We start from the raw sequence: 21,046 nt of genomic DNA on the forward strand, positions 1-21,046 counted from the left end.
TTCCACTCGGTCGACCCGGCTGACTTCTCGTAGCCGATCCGTGTACCCACGGACTTCGACCTAATGCTTTCGACGCGGCTTATCGAGGGAGAGTACAACATCGGCGGAAAATCGCGGCGATCGGTATTTCGGTGAGACGAAACCCAGCTAGATAACTTCAATGGTGGGAATTTGAGCGTCATTGGCACCTCGAAGCCTTCCGACATCAACAAGACCTTCCTCCACCTTCTTTGGATCCTCCAGAGCGAAAAGGGTAACTTCCGCATCGTTACCTTTCTTTTTGATATTATCACACATGCCACTCTTAGGTACGCCCCCTTGCCCGTTCTAGTGCGCAAGTCATGATTAATCTGGGATTTTTATGCGCCACCCCACTACTCCCTATACCACAATATGAGAATATCTTTGGTGTTTAAGAAATGCATACAAGACCCTTGGGAACCCACGGCACCTAGGGCAGCCCGAACGCTTAAGCGTAGGATCCTCTCACCCACCATACTTTGATGAGACTGCCATGAGTAAGATCACCCAACCCATAGAGGCCCCACTGCGTGCGGTGAGCGATTGGTCGAGAGACATGTACACTCGCCCGGTATCGATGAGGCGTACCTTAGGCGAGTTAAAGGACGAGATATGACCACTCGCCCGAAAGTCGATGGGCGGACGGCATGGGTGAATTCAGTGAGGAGATGAGAGCCTCCATGACTACATTTCAGGGCCGGTATGCTTTTCGCCGGAACCGGTTTCATTGAATGTTCATGGCGAGCGGCATCGATTCGATTTCGGTGATGGATACTCTTGGTGATATCCGGAGCGGTTAGCCTCCGCGGGGCTTCGTCTTGCCGCGGCGTCGTCGGCGGGACTCCTCGCTTCTTCTTCTGCGGCCCGAGGATTACGCTACTGACACCGGAGGATCATCGGTAGCTAGTTTTATTTATTCGGTCTTGTATAATATTATATCGGACATTTTATTTACGTGTTTGTACTTTCTAGCTTAATAGAGATAGTTCCTAAAATATTTTTATTTTGATATATTAGCTATATCTAATATTATAGTATATAGGTAGGAACATATATTAGTAGTAATAAATTATATATATATATATATAAATATATTTCATATGTCATACTTAAACAACAAATTTTAAGCGTAACTAACACGTTCGTTGAAACCAATAATGAAAACGCATCTATAAAAGCGATCGGTCATGAACCACATCTAAAAACGGTCATGAACCACATCTAGAATCTAGAAAGCGGTCTAAAAAGCGGCAATTTTCTTTCTATAAATAAGTTCAACTCTTCCTCCATATTCACTTATATTCTTCCCTCTACACTTCTTATTCTACAAACCCGTTTTGGATCACTCCAAGCTCAAGATTCATGGATGCACTAGAAAAGTTTGAGCGACAGCGGCTTGAATATGCTACTCAAGTTTTTTCATGCTCGGTTGTTTTATTATAGTCATGTTGTTAATGTGGCATATAGTTCTATCTAATATTTAGGTTTGTAGTTAAGTCATCGTATCATTATGTTGTGTTTCCATACCATTGTACGTTCTTACATCCTATTGTGATAATATATCTACGTTTTCCTTGTCCTTCTACTACGTTTAAAAAAAAAAAAATAAAATAAAATAAAATAAAAAAGGGGGCACTCCTTGTCATATGCCCCATTCTTCTTATCCACACTTCATCCACTTTTGCGCATATCTTAGAAGATACACGTGGTCTAACTACCCTGTGACACCTCGATACGTATCTTTTACATTTTCGGATGGGTGCCTATTTATACCAAGGATAGACACCTCAAAAATTTAACTTCCCTGTTTCCAAAATAATTTTTCACCACTCCATCTTTAATGGCCCTCACTCGAATTTTCGTGCCTGAGCAAAATTTTATGGAAAATTTTCAAAATGGTCTTTTTCATCCTTTCTTTGACACTGAAATATTACGTCGAGGATGGTACCCTCTTTTACACCATAAGCAAACATTTTATTCCAGAGAATTAGTCTTGTTATTTTATAAAAGCGGTTATTTCCAAAACGGACAATTCTTTGTCCGTGCGGATGATCTTGGCGTGAATTGACTATGGAAATCATCTCGAGGTACTTCAAATTCCTATTACAAACCAAAGGAGTACACCGGGGATTCACCTTTTCGATAATATCCGATCATCGATGTTTGCAACTATCCTTCGGCCGAATACAACCGGAAGAACCGTATTGTTTATCGGCGATCTTTACAAAAGAACCAATTATCTGTGATCAATGGATAGCTCATAATGTCCTAGGCACATCTAAGACTTCGAAATAACAAAACCACTCCTCCATTTTACTCACGGGTGTTGCGGACTAACTGCAATGAATTTTGCATTATTAAATTTCTACGGAATGCGATCGCGTGCTAGGAAAAAAGGCAGCTCCTTTACCAACCATTGTAACACTTATCATGATAAATTGGGGTTTTCTAGCGGTTCTCCTCATACACCTCTTGAGCGGCTAACATTCTTACCATTCTTTCGGTATGTAGGAATGGATTACGGAACCCCGGCGTTGCAAAGAACCATGCCGATGCGGGGACCAAAGCGGCGATTGTTCCACCGATAACATTTTACTGAAAATGCATTATGCAGCGTATTTAATCCAATGGAAGGGCCGGCTTAATTCAACAAGGACTGATGACATTATTCAAGCGTCGAACATTATTATCCACCCTTCTTGAATTTTCGGGGACTGCGGACAATAAAGCGAAGAGGAACAAAGCACAATTTTTGCGACCACAACCCGGTTCTTGGCAAATCACACTCTCATAATGGAGAACCACGCCAAGATTTACCAAGCGAGAAAGCAAAATGTTGCAACCAGAAAACATTTTTGCGGATTAACGGCATAGAAAATCTTATAAAGCGGATCCCTTCCACAACGGGATCCTCGCCGTTACTTGGGGCCAATGAAACCATTTAAATTTTGCAATTTTATATTATTTATCATTTTCTTTTTAGTTTTTAATTTTAGGTATGGTAAATTGTTTTCGTAATTATTCTCATCATGCTCTAATATTTGTTTATCCTTGTCTAAACAGGTCACATTTTTTTTCACACAATGGAAGCTCAAAGATGATTCGAACAATCCTTCCATTCATTGTTGAATTCTCAGGCATATGGACATCTTTTTAGGAGACTACATCACTCAAGTTGGGTGGAACTCTCTCATTCTACACCGGGCGGACATACTCCCCAGGTTTGGCGGTTTATTTTTATAATAACATGGAAGATCTACCACTGTCCGGGGTTTCCCTTTGAATGGGTTTTTACATTGATTGGAAACACCCGACGGCGCTTTTTATGAGCGGCGGTGGCTATGGCTCTAGACCTTCCTCCTCTTCAGCCGGACCTCCCCATCCAATACATGATAGAGAATGACCTTAATGACTACTCTAGGGAGGATTTTTTGCCCGCTATGGCGATGGCCTTGCCAGCGTCAAAGAGCGTGCGAAGGCTGGCGGATGGCGGCGAATTCACTATTCCACTAGCCGATATGACCATGAATGTGGGAGCTGCCATGTTATTTATTCGCCCGAACATCATGGGAGATTGGCATTTTTCCACGGCATCAAAGGAAGCGTGTAAGACATTCCATGCATTGGCCCGAAAGCGTACCACCCGACATTCTGAGAACTAGTAATTGAGAATCTTAAGAAGGCTCGGTCTTTTTCGGCAAGACTATATCACCCGCCCGATTCGGCAAACGGGATAGTGAGGACATACTTCCACTGAGTTTGCAGCCACCTTTCAAAAGGCGGGTAAAGGTCGACTCTATGTGCCAACAAACAAGATAATTAGTTCCTTGCGATTTTGGACATGGACCGCCGCAAGGTATCTCAAAAAGTTCGTTCATTCCCTAATGATGATAAAATGATAGCTCATCTAGATAATGCAAAGAAAAGGAAGTGGAGTGAAGTCCGGAAAGCTATGATAGATTGGCGGGATCGAAGGAATGGCATTTTCTGAGGGACGAGGCAAGGAAGGACTATCCCCGGTTCAAGGTGGGGCAATGTGAGTTGATGCATGTACATATTTGTTTTATGTTTTGATGTGAAATAAATAAGTGACCTAATAGTGTGCTACTCTAACGATGTGCTTCTACTTTTATGATGTATAATATATAGTGTGTTACAATAAATTTATGTGGGCGATGTCGACTTTATTTTTGCTCAAAGCCTACCGGGTATACTCTTTCTTCCTCTTAAACACTTTGAGGACCACGAGGTGTCCGATTTGTTTGGGGTGGTGGTGAGAACCTTTTGCAAAAATTAGGCATGCATAGTTGTATATAGTTTACTTAATATCTAAATAAAGCGTATTTAGTGACAAATTCTCGTTTCTCTTTCTATGATGAAAAATATTTAGAAATCTCACCCTAGCATCGAATTAGGACTTGTTCTTAGAAACTTAATTTATCATTATGCAATAGTTTTTACATCTTTTCATGAGCATTCATGCACCGACTATCATTAAATGTATCTGGTGATAAGTTTACGGGACCCAAGGTTAGACAACTTAGTTTCCATATATCTGTAAGAATCTAACCAAAAGCACCAAATGTATGATATATGAGTAATGACACGAGGAGTAGTTCTTCGAATAGAGAAGTTCACCGCGTCTACTTACTTGATCACTACCCAAATCCCTGAGAATTTAGGCCTCCTTTGGATCGATATAGCCAAAAATTCGCAGACTGTAAATTTTTTTACCGCTAGTAAGCCCCATTTGAACCTTTCATTAATCCTTTCTACTTCACCAATAAAATCATTACCCATCTAGTAACCACAAATAAATAAGCCTACCTAGATGATGAGTATGAGAAATAGGATGAAGTGCAGAAAAATGAAGAGAAAAACCTTGTCACAAATCAAAATCAGTTACCTGTTTCAGAAGAGAAGAAAAAGAAAATAGAAATATGTTTCCAAAAATCAAAAGAAATATCAAGGTTAGAATTTCCCCCAAAGATCAAATCAAAAGGGAATACAAAAGCTTGAAAAATCCAAGTATGGAAACCATGTTAGAAAAAAAAAAAAAAAAAAAATGATTTCTCTAGTATAAATATCTCGAAGACCTTATTCTCTCATACTTATCATTTTTTGAACTTTCCATTCCATTTTCTTCTACACTACCACCTAAGCCCCATAACACCTAATAAAGACCTCTAGCTCAATTAGGAATAGGATAGTGTGATAATAAGTAGTAGTTGTGACTTCCGACCCTCGGCTCCTCATTTGTCATTGAGTATGTGAAGAAGCGTGTGCCCATTTACTGCTTGGAGATAACAAAGCTTGAGTGGAAAAATAAGAGAGAAATTGTGTTTCGACACATACTGTGAGAACCTACTTAAGGGGCTTATCCAAAGGATCGAAGCGCCCCGCTTTCGTACTTTTCATTATTAGATCTTTGCATGCATGCTCAATACGTAGATGTTTCGATTATTGTATGTATATTAACTTGAATTTTGAAAGAATTAAATCCTTGTTTCCCTTACTAGTGAGATGTCTAGATACCTGAGATTAATTAAAGAAACAAGCCTTTGTTACTGAGTCGTTGTAGTATAAATGAAGTTTGTGAGTATCTTCTCTGGAAAACTCTCACGAGGCTATAACTCGTCCACTAGGGAATTCCTAGCGGTTCAAGGCCTTGTTGCATACGGTCAATGCAACCGCACTCTGCGAAATGAGATTTAGCTTAGGACAACACATTTTTGATCACTTATCGTTTTAATGTCTCTTCTTTGCGAGGACAAGCAAAGTCTTTGTTTTTGGGGGTAGTGTGATAAGCACCCAAAATTGTAATATTAAACCCGAGAGACATAGCATTTTGGTCGATTATGTGTTTAATAATAATCATGTAATAATTATATTTTTCGTACTTTTGCGGGTTTCGCGATTAAAATGAATATAGTGATAAAACATGCATCAAAGTACGAGGAATCACGGGAATATTTGGAGTTTCCCTCGACTCGACCCGTGAAGTGAAGAAGTTTCCAAAGAAACGAGAACCCGGTGTGGGGACGGGCCCACATATGAAGAAGAGGAAACTTCGAAGCTCAAATCGGATAAATCTAGGTGCCGAGGTTGGCTAGTGAAGGCTGCCAAGTACAAGAATCTGGGAATATTTGGAATTCCCGCTCAATCCCCGTAAAGCCCAACAAAAGCGACTAGGCGAAGTTTCCAAAAGAAACGAGAACCGGTCGCGGGGCGGGCCCACATATAAAGAGGCGAGGAAACTTCCGAAGCTCAAATCGGATAAATCTAGGTGCCGGCGTTGGCTAGTGAAGGCTGCTATAAGCGACCGCGATTTAACTTCTCAAGAAAGACAAAAAGTCGTAAAATGCCAAAATCGGCGCCATGCCACTGGACACACTAAGTGGACACCTCTGCGGCCCGAAGGCATGATGAGTCAAAGATAGGTAGGTGGCAAAGGATGGTTTAAATTTGATACCACCGGCAGAGAGAGAACGCGTACCAATTCAAACCGGTGGTTTGAATTGAAATAAGCTCTGAAACAAAAAATCTTAAGCGGCTAAAGGACAAAACTTTAAATCTGAGGTGAAACAAAACTTTGATTCTCAAAGTTTTGAACGTTTCAAATAAGAAACAAACAAACCTGATTTAATGGTTAGGAATTCGCGTGAAGGGACATCCGCTATATATATGAGGGGTTCGCCTTCATTATAAGGTCTTCAACATATTAATGCTTTAGCTACGTTTAAATTTCTTTCTTCAAGATACTTACCTTCCGCTATTTTGTTTTATTGACTTATCTGATGGTAAGTTATTTTACCTTAATAACGGTTATTTCTTTCCTTGTTTAATTTACGTCCCCGCAATTATTTACTTAATGTATCAAACAAGTTTTATTATTCTCCTATGATGATGAGCTAATCCCCACCGGGGAGGGTTATCTTTGCTTCGTGTAAAATCGGATTGACTTCGTTAATATTCTAGAATCACTACTTAGGAATTAGACATAGAATTAACATCCGGTCCCAAAATGACCGAGGCTGTACAAAGTTAGATCGCGATGCTCGGGAGCCGGATCTCGTAGCGACAAAAAATGTCTCGCTAGCGACTCTGCAGTGTCGACGACTCTCCAATTCGTCCGGTGATGTGAACTGTGCGGGGGAGCAGAAATAATATACCGAGAGATGAGGTATTATCGAAACTCCTTATGCTAGTGAAATGCGACCTAGAGATGTGGGCATGCACTAGGGATCAATCTTTCGGCGTCGTCTCAAAAGCGAGGCGAACTAGAGATGTAGTGATTTAGTAATAAAAGCTGTTGAAAAATGATTCTTGCATGAGCATGATTAACTCTCTCCCTGTTTCTCTACTTTTATTTACCTACATATAATCGCTGTAGTAATTTATATTATTTGCATTACCGTTATTTTAATTAAAACCAACTAAAAGAAACCTAAAAATCCTACTCACCTAAAGTTGTAACTCCAGTTGTGAACCTATCCGTGCCCTAAGGTTTGGACGATCCCTTACTCGACCTATCCTACCAATCCAACGTGAGTAAGGTAACTTGACTAAAACGTACGACAATACGGACGTTGGACTTTGGACTTTGGACTTAGACTGTGGACCTCGGACTTAAGAAAATAAGTAACTGAAAACCAAATAACGTGTGTAAAAAGCGTTTTATCACATGTCAAACACTTCGCATCCACGTCCGATACGGACACACCTATCTGTGTCAATGTAACTTAGCTTATTCTGATGTTTGAACTCCAAAAAGAGCCTAAACGCCTAGTCATGCACCGGGCAGGGTTTATATGTCTTTGTTCTAATATCTAAATGCAATTACCGCGATCGCTAAAAATTAAGAGGCCCGACCGAGTATATCATTTGCTCAAATATTTTTCCATAGGTCAGGAATGAAACAGAGACTAACCAATGTAATTAATAAAACTTGGAATTGCATTCGTCAAGCACAAAACTTCAAGATCAAGAAAAAGGCATCAACAAAACAACAAAATCAATACACATTGAAACGCAAGAGCCTCAGTAACATGTGATAAAGAGAAATTAATGAAATTGGTCTTTACACTTCTAAAGTATTATTTTATAGAGTTATTTGATTACGTTGACAGATAGTTTAAATTATGGATTTGGTAACTCTCATAGAGTTATTACAAACAGGTGAAGGCCGCCCATGCTGTTAAAACTGGTCTGATTCATGTATGCGTCCAAAATTCAGGGTAGTTTATAATCAAATGCCATTTTCATTCACTAATCTCAAGAAATTAGATTTCTTATAGAGGTACAATAACCTGCATATGCTCATAGCACATAGTTACTTTCTATTATTTAATGCATTTTCATTCACTAACGTAGTAGGTCGTTGACTGAATCACATGCTCATAAATATCATTGTCAACCCCTTGTGTATGCAGTGTAATTATTACAATGAGATAATCGAGGTGATAGAATACCGTATTAGATTCGGTGCCAGGGAAATATTGTAAAGTTTTCATATAATGTGATTATTACACCATTGTAAAATGATATAATACATCTTTCTAGAAATTCAAGGACATGCAGGTTTCAAGCTCCGGTCATATAGGTATTTGCAACTGAATTATATGGTGGCCAAAAAAACACACACAAATCGATAAATAAATGCAAACACCATTAAAATTATAATAACCAAACTCATAAATAAGTAAAAAAATAATAATAATAAAAATAAATCGTAAATCATATTGTTTCCTTAAATATATAACCTAAGGCTGGGAGTTGGTCTATAGAAAACAAACGATTCTTAAGATATGCTGGAAACTCGTGTATAATGGAATAGCTAGGTTACATCGACACATGTCCATTATCCGACATGGATAATGGAGTGTCCGATACAATGAAAATATAAAAAAATAAGGTATATCACACAGAATATGTGTCCATGTGTGTCTGACACGGACACGTATCCAACACATTATTTTTGAAATATGGTGTGTCCATGTAACATAGTGGAATAGTAGTGCTCTATCTATTTGTTGGGATAACAATTACATAGAAGAAACAAACAGAGAGAGAAAGCAGCGAGAAATTGTGAACCATGGAGATTGCAAATATTTTATTTCCTCCAAAATACAAATGAAATTGCTGCGACGCGGAAACCTCTCTCACCAAGTTCAATGATATGTGACAGTAGTGGTCGGAGATTGAAGATGGAGTGAAAGCGGGCAATGAAAAAGGTGAACTTGCACACATGGAGAAAGGAATATTCGAGAACTGTAGAGATAGTACCTCTACATAGTAAAAAGACTAAAATACAAAAACAATCAAGTGTGATTGAGCCATTTAATTATGCTTAAGAAAAAAAATGAGACTGAAAAACCAGCTACAAAGTACTGTGAGATAAAAAAAAAACACAAAAGTGTTTGTCCTTGATATGAACAGTTAACTAACAACATCACCGTAGCTCACTTTGGTATTTTCATACTTGTATTGGTCTTGCTTAACACTCAAACTCCTTATATTCTATTTGTGCGTGGCATATTGGCATTAACATTCCATGCTGGGCATTCTTCTTTTTGGCGCTTTGAGCATTTTGTGTGGCAATTTATGTGAACATATTTAAAGATTTATAACACAAATAACACACCTGAGTCTGTAAAATCCATGTCGAGGTGGTATGAAGAAGTTCCCATTTCCCATTCAGTAAATCAGACTTGAGTGTCTTTCACTTGACTCAATGCTTCCAGTTCATTTGCCATCTATATATTCATATTAACAAACACAAATTATTAATTATTAATACCCAAAGCCAAATCTCTACATCATTGTAACTGGAAAAGACAAAACAAAACAACTTATTAACCAATTTACCTAATCAATTCGTGTCTTCAGTAGAAGCTAAGCATCAGCACCACCATCAAATAACAAAATTGCTTCAAACAATTTTACTTTTAAGGCTTTAATATCTTTTAGTGAAAGATCAATCATCCTAATCTCATGTTGTATGTAGACTTTGTACCTGTGAAAACAACAAAACTCAAACCCCGCCCATGCTAAATAAAAAAAAAAAATAAACAATATTTACCTCAAGAGCAAGCTTGAATCTTCGAAAAATCCTTAACTCTTTAACAACACGACAAAGCTCCCACCTTGAAAGACTCTTCCCTTCTTTATCAACTTGCTTCAAACCAAAAGAAGACCCAACATCAGGATTCTCTATTTATGAAATCCTCTAATAAACCAGATCCATTTTCTGTAATGGTTTTCTTTCATATTTTGGGCATCCAACAACTTATTGAGCGGTTATTGTTATGTGGGTTTTGAATGGAAGTTGGGTTAAAATAAAGATGAAGGTAAAGATACGTGCATTTTAAGTTGTAAAGAGAAGGGGAGAATCAATTTGATAACACTTGCACAGAATCAAAACCATTACACGTATAAAATAACCGGAATGAGAACTGAAAAGTCGGGGAGAGAGACCGGAAGGGGAACCAAAGGTCAAAGGTTTTCACAAAAGAGGAGGTCATTTTGTCTCTCGGAGAGGCTGAAGAGAGAGCCGTGAGAAGCTGAAGAGAGAAAGTTTTGAAGAATTGGATTTTTTGTGGGTTGTTGGGAGAGAGAAGAAGAAGAGAAGAAGAAAAGAGACTGTTGGTTTCTTTGAATTTAATTTCGGTATAAAAGGTAATTATTTGGCAATTAATGAAGGGTAAGTGGCGAACAATTGAATAGGGGCGTATAGTTGATTTTCTACCTGAATTTACACATACATCCTTAAGTTACTATATAATCTTAAGGGTATAGATGGTAGTAAATTTTGAAATTACTAAATAGTCATTCTTAAAGGTATTGAATAATTGATTTAAATATTTTATTAAGGGTATTTCATGGTAGAAAAAAGGCTGGTCCAATTTAAATGTCCATGTTAATTATGGTATACTCTACTAATTGAGATTACAGTATATAACCGCAATCCGCCTTTATGGAGTATTGTTGAAATCCTAACATTATTTACTATCATCTCAAAACTCAAATCTCTTACTTACGTACCTGACCTTAATCCAGGCCATCTCATCCCTGTTACATCTTTGTGGTTCAGACAGATGACACAAATGAGAACAAGTATAAAACATGTGGCAAGAATGACTGCTACACGTAGTGGAGGACGTTGTTTATACATTTTTAACCATTTAAAATCTAGAATATTATAAGTTTTGATCCATATGTATGTCTTTGAACAAAATCTACATATTTTAAACACTCCTGATGAGGTTGATATATATGAGAATGGCCGGGTCTCACCATGGATTTGGTAAGCTGTATAGTGCACAAGACCCTTTGATAAGTTCTTTAGTTGTTTGGTTCCGTCCATTTTCAGAATATGAGCCATAACTTATGAATATAACGAACAGACAAGGCCAAAAACCGGTTAAATCTCTCACTATGATAAAACTCCTCCATTCCTATCTATCGAAAAGTGGTTGAACGCGAATGTTAAATGGTTTGGGCTGGACTTCTAAAGTATGGGCGGGCCCATATAATATTTTGCCGCCAAACCTAGGGCTCTTCACTCTTCACTCACTAGTAATTTGAAGTTTTGATGAGAGAAGTAGTAACAATCCAAGTTGGAGATTTCGCCAATTTCATTGGCTCTCACTTTTGGAACTTCCAGGTAAACTCCCCAAACACGCCCTCTTTTTCAATACATATTTACTGTTAGTTTTACTTATTATTGAGTTTTTAAAAGGATGAGTTACTGGGTTTGGCTCAAGACCCTAATGCTGATCCAGTATTCAAGAATCATTCTCTCGATTCAGATGTTTTCTATCGTTCCGGTGAAACGCAACAGGGTAGTCTTACATATACACCGCGCTTGCTATCCATTGGCTTGCAAGGTACAATTTCATATATTTTTTTTTAATAATAATGCTTGTTTAGTTGATGCTACTGGATTCATTTTATATCTCGTTGCAGCTTCCCTTGGCTCTCTGAGTTCACTTGGTTCATTGTATAGTGATTCGTCATCATATGATCCTTCATGTGTCGCCACGTGGTGAGCCTTTCAACTTAAGTGTAACGTCTAGTTTGCTACTCTAAAATGAAGATATTATGAATTTATAAAAAAAATGTGCAGGACTGGGAATGTTGACACACTGGTATCTAGACCTTATAAGAAGAATCTGTTTTTGCAAAGTTTGTACAAGGAAGGATCAGATCAGTCTACTACAACCAGTGATGTCAATGAGATTAAGGATGAAGACCTGGTTGGGAGTCTAGAAAATGATGTCCAATATTGGACAGATTTCTCAAAAGTGCATTATCATCCACAAAGTCTGTATCAAGTAAAAGGACAGTTCACTGATGTTCAAGAGTTCGACAATTATGGGATTGGAAAAGATGTCTTCTCTGAAGGTCAGTGTGGTGAAGAAATGAATGACAGGCTTCGGTTTTTTGTAGAGGAATGTGACCATGTCCAGGTATTCCTTTTTATTCTATTTGCCAAAAGAGGAACCACAGTGAATTTTCAGTTAGACCAAAAATGGGAAGACTGATTCATTCATGTCTTGCTCCTGAGGTATCCGACTTGAACCTAAAATCAATTTGTCTCACCAGCAAGGCTCATCAGTGTCATTGAACTTTTTGATAATCTATGGTCTGCTTAATAAAAAAACATATAGTAAGAATACAAAAACGGAAACTTTAGGGTGGTGTTTGTAATCTTATTATTTAGCTAGTTTTTACCTGGAAGAGATTGTAGAGAAAAAGAATGGATTACAAAATGCACTATCACTGAGTTCTTTAATCTCTTGTTGAGAAGTATGAGCAGTAGTATACTATAGCTCATACTTCTCAACACTGACATCATAAAAAGTTCCCTTTTCGTTCAAGCTTCCCAAGAAGCAAATGCTGAGCTGAATGGTGTATTCGTCATTTAATTCCGTGTTGCTTCTACAGGGTATCCAATTCGTTCTTGATGACTCGGGAGGTTTTTCCAGTGTAGCTGCAGACTTCTTGGAGAATATAGCAGATGAATATGCAAACACTCCTGTGTTGCTTTATTCTGCACGAAGTCCTGGGACATTCATGAATCCCTTAAACCAGAAGAGGTCTGTCTCGAGATATCTTCATGACGCAGTCTCATTTTCTAGACTATCATCTCTCTGTAAATTGATCGTTCCCATTGGCTTGCCCTCCTTGAGTAGAAGTAAGTTTTCTTTTGTGAAATAGAGATGTCCCGAGTCGTGAAGTAGTGTTTTCTACAAGTATTTTGCTGCAAAAATGCTAGTGTTTCCTATTCAGTGGTTCAAACTTAAGTAAAACCTGCTTGTAATATGGAGGAAAAAAATATTTATTGGAAGTCCAGTTCAAACTGATCCCACAAAAGAAAGAAAAAAAGTAATCTGGATCCATATAACAGGAACTGGTTCTAACAAAAAGGAACAAAGAAGAAAGAGCACAAAATGAGTTTGAAAGGCTTGTCTTGATTGATAGTTTTCACGCACTGTTAGCTTATTTGAATATTTGTAATTCTAAGATGTGGAGGCTATACTACAGTATCGGTTGAAGTACTCCATTTCATTAATTCTAGATTAATATCTATCAGATAAGAAGTTAATTACCATTTGTCCCTCTTAACTTAAAGGCGTATTTAAATCTCTTAAGGATTGCATCTGATGTGTGGGAGGCCAAGGTTATACTTTTGGTTGAGGAACTCTAATTAATTCTGGATTAATATAAACCAATTAAGAAGTTGATTCTTAAATTATTTACTAGTTCACCTAATCATAATCTTTTTGCTAACTCATACCTTTCACTAATTGAATTCCTTTTGTCACTGTTAAGGCATGGCATCTTCTTTTCTTTGCATCAAAGAAGAAAAGGCTTTTCATTGCAGTGCGGTTTATGCTGCTGCGTTGCATTCACTAAGTATCCCATTCCGAATGGGACAGCCTGGACCTACTGTGGATTCAGAGTTCGCTACTGGAGCTGTGGATATTAATGAGCTGGTAAGAATGCTAACTGGTCAAGGTAGGCAAAATATGGTGGCCATTCTAGATGTAGCAATGCCAGCTCCTCCTTTGACAGGTATCCTATTCGATTAATTGCTATTCTGGAGGTAACAACTTTTCACAGAATTCTAAAATTTTCTGAATTCAGGTGTACAAAACCAGCACCGTTTTCTAGAGGGTTTGCATTCTTTAACGCCAGAGATTGCAGCGAATGTGGAGGATTTGCAGGCAATAGAGCTCATGGCTGTTCTTGGTGCCCTTCATTCAGGTAGTTTAGTATCTTTCTTGTGACATTGTCAGCACTAATACTTATTTTCCAAAAGACCTTTAGTATAGCGTTTCCCCTTTCTCACTAATTTTCTTAGTTATCTGTATAATTAAAGAGAGGCTATAACCTACACATCCCCTCATGAGAAAGGAACCTTCATATTCATCAAAATTTTTCCCTAGGCATCCTCTATTCCTCTCTAGAACTTATCAAGTGAGATCAGCTTCTAAGATGTATTTCCAATTGGTCTTGTCTCACTCCCATATACATGGTTGTCTAACTCACGGACACACTGACACACCCCAGCTCACATGTTAAATGTAAGCTATTGCCACACTTTATACCAGTCCATTGTTTCGAGGATGGATACTGAAAGAGGATGGTGTAATCCATTGTCTATACATGATTTATTAAGCAGCTAAAGCTCAGTAAGATTTGATATTTATTCTTAACTATATGGGTATCTTGTAGAGTATACTCTGTTTTATATGCTTCTTTTCTTTTCAAATGGATGTTTGTACCATATGTTGATCACTGAAAAGATATTGTACCATCATTTGATTGTACATCTCACAAGGATTTGTTAACATGTTGAAGTTTTTAAAGGCACTGTGTAATACTCATATCCAAGTTGGAGATAATACATAGCCAAAGTTCCTGATGTAGTAGACTAATGAAAAAAACTACATGAGTGAAGTGACAATGAAATAATATTAGTGAGAACGAGGTAAACAAGACGGTGTTCACATGTCCGTTTCTCTGGTGTCAACTCGACTAGCGTTCTAAATCCTCAAAAAATGTGATTTTACCTAGTTTTTTATTTTTTGCACAGGAGGTACGCTGGCATCGATTTCTGAAGTGAAGGATTCGATAGTGGCAAATTATGAAGACAGTGTTAGAAGCCCAAGGTTCCACCATCTTTCAGCATCGTTATGCCCTCTTCCAGTACCCCTACCTTTTCCTTCAATTTTCGGGAATCGGGTTGGCCAGAAAGGAGAGTTATTGGATGGGACAACTTCTGGGTCCAAACCAAGGGGTTCTCTTGATGTTCATTCTGTCCCCATGGCAGCAAGACTTCGTTCTAGCAATGCTGTTTTACCTTTCATTGAGAAACGGCTGGGTCACCTTCGGAAATTTGGGATCGAGAGAGGAGCTGCAGGGAGTCAACTACTTCGAAGCTGGGGATTTGAAAAGGATGAAGTGGAGGACATGGGGGAGACTTTATCTAAGATGGTTATGGAGTTGAACCCTCATTCTGCTGTATCATCTGATTCAGATTAGGGTACACTTGTCTGATGAAAAAAAATTGTAAAATGATAGTAATCTTACTGAGTGTACAAATTCTCCTTCTATATCTTTTACCCGAAGAGGCAAAGAAAAACGTGTGAAGAAACTATTTCAAATTTCCAAAGCCAAAGGAAGTATAAATGTTCCCACTTCCCCCATCCCGACGACATGGAGCCAACCTAGTTGTAGTGTTTGCTTCTAAAGTGATGCAATTAGCCCTATCAATGAATGGGTTTGTAACGGATTAGAAGTGATTTATTCTAGTGAGATTCGACGCAATCCACTGAGAATGTATTCTTGATCAACCGTAGTTATTTAGGTTTGACTGAGGTTTATCCAAATCTGGTACAGTAATTTATCAGATAAAAAATCTACTGATCCAATGTAATTTCTCCATCTATTAGTAGCTTCCATCTTTGGGATGAAAGAAGTAGTTCACGCTTCCCATAAGCAAACAGCAAGAGAAAAATACAGCAGGCATACAGCAGTTTCAGACTTTCAGTTCGAAGATACATGAGATACCTTCCATTAATTGATGGTGTAAGATTTACTTCTGTAAAATCATATTTGACAATATTTCTAGTTCTTTTTACAATAGCGTGCGAGCTAACAACTACAAGTTTAGCAATTCATATGGAGCACCTTTATAAGCAGCTTACTATATCCTTAACCTCAAATCAGCAAGCAATATAATGGTTGTACCGTGCACGAGTTTTGGAGCTGTAATAACTCTTTGTTCAGAACGTCATATGGGTTGTTGGAGACCAGTCATGTTCCTATTCATCAATCATACTTCCACATGGATACACAAGATCGTGAATTTTTGAGATCCTGATAGGGGTTCGGCCACATTCTGGAATCATGCACTCGGAGTTGCCTTCTTACCCAAGGAGGATCATCTGGACTCAACCATAAGATGTTCCTATTCATCATACTTCCACATGGATACATGAGATCATGGGAGATGTTCCTATTCATCATACTTCCACATGGATACATGAGATCGTGAATTTTAGAGATCCTGATAACCACCTTCGGCCATTCTGGAATCGTGCACTCAGAGTTGCCTTCTTACCCAAGGAGGATCATCTGGACTCAACCATAAGATGTTCCTATTCATCATACTTCCACATGGATACACGAGATCGTGAATTTTTGAGATCCTGATAACCACCTTCGGCCATTCTGGAATCGTGCACTCGGAGTTGCCTTCTTATCCAAGGAGGATCATCTGGACTCAACCATAAGCTTTCACCGGTATCTCTGTGCTTAAAATCTGGACTTTTAGGACTTCTCTTACATTTCCTATTGTCCCACCATTCATGTGGATTTGCAAAGAACACCTGCCACAAATACAGGATATCTGTCTTCTTTTCCAAATCTAGAACACCTGAGAGTGATACAAGAAATATCAAATATGACTTTCAGAATATGATAAAAATTATATACCAATTTTTTTTTTTTTTTTAAAAAAAAACACTAATATCACCCACCACCTAATAATAACTACAGAATGCATAATCCCATTATATTTATAAAGACAAATATATGTGAATTCACTGAATTGTGTAGCACCAATTAACACTGAACCAAATCAAAACAAGCAAACTGCGAGAGTTTGGTAGAAAGACAAGCTTTATTCAATGAAAAGTGATTGAATGCAAGTTGATTTACATAACACAGGTAATTCAACAAGTGGCGTGCTTGCAGAATGCACACTAAGAAAGATTCTCAAATAGAATGCTCAAGTTATAGAGGTTATATGGTCCAGGTAATGTATTAAAGTGGACAGAACTGATGGACAAATGGGTTGTGAATGGCGAGGATGCGGTACTGGGGAATTGCCCAAGCCAAAAGACAGTCATACAGTTATTCTCAGTCACATGAGAGAGAATGTGACAAAGGCTTCAGTTGCTTATGAACTCAAGAGTAAAAGAAAACCGTTAATACTGCCTTCAAATATCTATGATGACATGTCAGATGAGCTAAAAAACTTTCAAAACATTGGGGTAGATGAGCTAAATCCCTATTCAAATATGTCTAGTAAAGTTGACAATCCAAGGCTAATTAACATGTCACAAGCTAGGCCACTTAATAGCTAAGTTACATTGACACGGATACGTGTGTCGAAGTCTGTGTTACGGCAAAATATAAAAAATTGAGGTATATCAATACAATATGTGCCCGTGGTGTGTTCGACACAGACACGTGGATACGTATCCGACACAGATTATTTTTAAAATATGGTGTGTCCATGTAACATAGCTTAATAGATTACATATTTTAGCCATGTTAGTTGTCGCTCATAATCTATTATCGATATAAGGCATGTACACTAATGTTTTTAATCAGATACAGTATTTGGATGAGTTTTTATCTGTTCTGGAAACACTATGTTTAAACTGGCAAAAAAAAAAAAAAAAACCATATGTAAGTCGTAATAAATATTAACAATGTCTTAATTTGATTATATAGTTTATGACAGCAACCACACGAGGATTCAAAACAATATTATCAACTTAATCTTCTATTTTCCTTCCTTTAGATCAGAGGTTGAAATGGATTGATAACTTACCAGAGGTAGAAATGGCTCCTTCTTTGGGCTCTGATTTCTGGATACTTTGGGATCTACCAGTGCATGTTACAAAATTTAATTCATCTACGTATACCTAGCAAGAATATATGAAAAGAAAAGTCAGGATATATATTATAACTTTTTAAGGCATGAATTGAGAATGTACTCCAAGTTTAGATATACAGTTTTTAAGTTGAAATATTACAGTCTTCATGTGAATAATATGTCTCACCTAAATCAATGCGGCTACTACAAAAGCAAACCGCGCATAAAGCAATGGACAAAAATCAAATCGTATCAATAACCATGGCAGCTCAAAAGGAAGATTTTATCACTACAAAAAGAATAGCATAAAAATACATTTCCGACTATGTTACATGGACACACCATATTTTGAAAATAACCCGTGTCATATACATATCCACGTGTCCGTGTCGGACACATATTGTATGTGATATACGTTACTTTTTTTAATATTTTTCCGAGTTAGACACTTAGTATCCGTATCGGATATGGACACACTTTTATGTGTCAATGTAACTAATTATGTTTGTTTTATAAATCGTTTTACTTTTTATTCTAGTTAAAAAGAATAACCCCCTATTAATCATTTATATAAAAACAAGATACCAATAAAAGAGTGTTACCAACCTTGTAAAACATTTCCGACCGTCCACTTAAATCGAGTTTTGTATATGAACGTAATTTACCCGAAACATAAATATAATCATTTCTTTTCAGATGCTTTAACGCTATTTCCGCTATCTCATCCCACATCACCAATACAATCCTATTAAACACAAAACCAAGATTATTTTAAAACATAAAACAAACAAATAAATAAAATAAAATAAAAATTACCCACGCTACTTACTGAAATGGGACATGTGAAGATTTCACTTCTAGCCACGTGTAAACTTTAAACTCCTCCGTTCTCATAATTCTAATACGAGAAACAACAGTACCAATAAAACTAACGGAATTAAATAAGTTCCATTGTACTCCAAATGGTTTGTTGGGCTCAATCTTGTGCCAATTTTCCCACTTTATTGTAGTTGGTTTTTGGGTTTGGAGTTTATGTCGGTAAATTAAGCTTTCTTTAGCTTTGGAATTTTCGATATTTGAAATTTTAGGGATTGGTTTATAAGAAGAGAAGTGACGGATGAGATTTTGGAGAGAAATAGGAGATGGGTTTTTGAATATGGAGGAGATACGAGATACCGCCATTGGTTTTGAGTTTTGAAATGAAGTTACGGAGTTTTTTGTTTTGAGTTTGGCGGCATTTTCTTCTTCTTCGTTTTTGTGAATTTGAGTTGAATATATTTGAAGGTTTAATGGGCTTGGGCTTTAAATATGGATAAAGCCCAACTAGATAACTGCATGCATTGGGGGCGTGAGCTGAGGTGGAGAAAAGAGAGAGATGGATTTGTGGTGGAGAGAGAGAGAGAGGGAGTTGGATTTGGTTGAGAAGGAAGGAGGGAGAGAAATTGAGAGTGCTTAGAGAGGGAGAACGAGGAAGAGAATAGAAAAAGATAAAGACAGACAGAAACCAACCAAATACTCTGCCAAGAACGTTCCCTCCTCTCACTTGATTAAAATCAGTTACAAACTCTTGGATTGGGAGTAAACCAGAAGGTTAAAAAATGCATGGAAGGATGATTGTGGTGGTGTAATGAATGGATGCTTTTGTACTTCAAGTTGAATTCAACTAAGTTGCGTTGACCTCGTTCCATACAGTCTTGGAAATAAACTGAATTTGCATGGCATTCTGGAACATCAGGAGCATTTAGACACAGTGAATTTAGCTTCAAGAACAACACCCGATTACCCAAGCTGTCTATCTGATTCCACTTCAGAACGTTGTCATCTAATTTAAAGATCTCAAGTTTGATAGTTTTGTAACAAATCCATTTCCCTATATACTGCACATATCTAATGATCATCAATACTTCATCTGGTGTCCTTACCAAGTAGTACTTACGATATATTCCGAGTCTGTTATCATAAGCTACTGGCCTACCTTCTTCTCCAACTGGTGTATCATCGTTTTTTGAGAGTTTAAAACTGGTACAAAGCTGTGTGGTGGTACCAATGATTTGAATTGGAACATTATTAGGACATTCAAGATCGTAAACTTCAAAAGTCCCCCAATGTAAAAGAGCATAAATCTTGTTTTTATAGCAAGTCGCTTGTACTATTATATTAGAACAAGTTTCAAACATAGTCCATTCACTCCATTCCTCATCACTCAATTTGCTGAAATATAAAGCATTCACTCCCACAAAAGTTACGAAAACCACATAATCATCACTACAATTCGAACTTGAGGATACCATAACCTTGTTTACACATGTTGCAATATCATCTGAAAGTGATGGTAATGAAATTTGGCCTCCTGTCAGCGGATTCCATAGATAAATATCGCCCGAAATACTATCCAATAATATCACTAGTCCATTAAAAGATCCAAAACACATTGTTGGTCGAATATATGGCAGATGAAATTTGTATGAATTATCGGTAGGAGAGAAACTGTATAAATTACCTATATCACTGAATACAGTATACTCATTGAAAGCCAGTAGCATTATGCGCGGACAAAAGTAACGACCTTTCTCAATAGCAAGTGATCTCCATCCCGAGCAAACTGCACTAAAACTAAGACAGTCCATAAGATTATCCTCCAATCCCTCAAAAATCAACTCCAGCAACTCCTTTGGAAGTCCTACCCAGTTACCCATGTCTTCCATCAACTATTGTATTGGTTTGTTGCTTAGGACTAGTCATATTTATAGCCATGTTCCCTAGTTGTGTTTTGTTTAGGACTTGGGATGTTTACTAAATTCGGATTTCCTTTTCAAGTTAAACGGTTGGGCTTTGATGCAAATGTTT

At 37.6% G+C, this 21,046-nt stretch overlaps 3 protein-coding genes across 3 annotated transcripts; 1 reads left to right on the forward strand and 2 right to left on the reverse strand.

Annotated features, from left to right (window-relative positions):
* Positions 1-11,474: 11,474 nt before the first annotated feature.
* LOC147501617 (plasma membrane, autoregulation-binding site, misato segment II, myosin-like, tubulin/FtsZ protein) lies at positions 11,475-15,673 on the forward strand. The gene is made up of 8 exons (XM_086606671.1): positions 11,475-11,686; positions 11,762-11,909; positions 11,989-12,067; positions 12,149-12,491; positions 12,970-13,219; positions 13,858-14,100; positions 14,173-14,292; positions 15,125-15,673. Exons 1-8 carry the CDS (start codon positions 11,615-11,617, stop codon positions 15,571-15,573), a joined length of 1,704 nt encoding a protein of 567 aa, XP_086462797.1. The 5' UTR covers positions 11,475-11,614; the 3' UTR covers positions 15,574-15,673.
* Positions 15,674-16,089: 416 nt separating this feature from the next.
* On the reverse strand, positions 16,090-19,457 carry LOC147501618 (protein OSB1, mitochondrial-like). Its single transcript, XM_086606672.1, has 4 exons — positions 19,029-19,457; positions 18,806-18,944; positions 18,155-18,248; positions 16,090-16,969 (listed from the first exon to the last, which is right to left on the reverse strand). Exons 1-4 carry the CDS (start codon positions 19,379-19,381, stop codon positions 16,692-16,694), a joined length of 864 nt encoding a protein of 287 aa, XP_086462798.1. The 5' UTR covers positions 19,382-19,457; the 3' UTR covers positions 16,090-16,691.
* Positions 19,458-19,752: 295 nt separating this feature from the next.
* Positions 19,753-20,895, reverse strand: LOC147501619 (putative F-box protein At5g55150). The gene has a single exon (XM_086604350.1). It carries the CDS (start codon positions 20,893-20,895, stop codon positions 19,753-19,755), a length of 1,143 nt encoding a protein of 380 aa, XP_086460476.1.
* Positions 20,896-21,046: the final 151 nt, after the last annotated feature.

Source organism: Coptis chinensis, chromosome 4, assembly GCF_015680905.1.
Source record: "Coptis chinensis isolate HL-2020 chromosome 4, ASM1568090v1, whole genome shotgun sequence".
Classification (NCBI taxonomy): domain Eukaryota; kingdom Viridiplantae; phylum Streptophyta; class Magnoliopsida; order Ranunculales; family Ranunculaceae; genus Coptis; species Coptis chinensis.

Bases quoted from the DNA above. Each gene is read 5' to 3' on its own strand.
- LOC147501617 (XM_086606671.1), top strand. From the start codon at position 11,615: ATGAGAGAAGTAGTAACAATCCAAGTTGGAGATTTCGCCAATTTCATT. The intron at 13,220-13,857 runs GTAAGTTTTCTT...GTCACTGTTAAG, and splicing joins CTTGCCCTCCTTGAGTAGAA to GCATGGCATCTTCTTTTCTT. The intron at 14,293-15,124 runs GTAGTTTAGTAT...TTTTTTGCACAG, and splicing joins TCTTGGTGCCCTTCATTCAG to GAGGTACGCTGGCATCGATT.
- LOC147501618 (XM_086606672.1), bottom strand. From the start codon at position 19,381: ATGGCGGTATCTCGTATCTCCTCCATATTCAAAAACCCATCTCCTATT. The intron at 18,945-19,028 runs GTAAGTAGCGTG...TGTGTTTAATAG, and splicing joins TCTTCACATGTCCCATTTCA to GATTGTATTGGTGATGTGGG. The intron at 16,970-18,154 runs GTAAGTTATCAA...TATCACTCTCAG, and splicing joins AGGAGCCATTTCTACCTCTG to GTGTTCTAGATTTGGAAAAG.
- LOC147501619 (XM_086604350.1), bottom strand. From the start codon at position 20,895: ATGGGTAACTGGGTAGGACTTCCAAAGGAGTTGCTGGAGTTGATTTTT.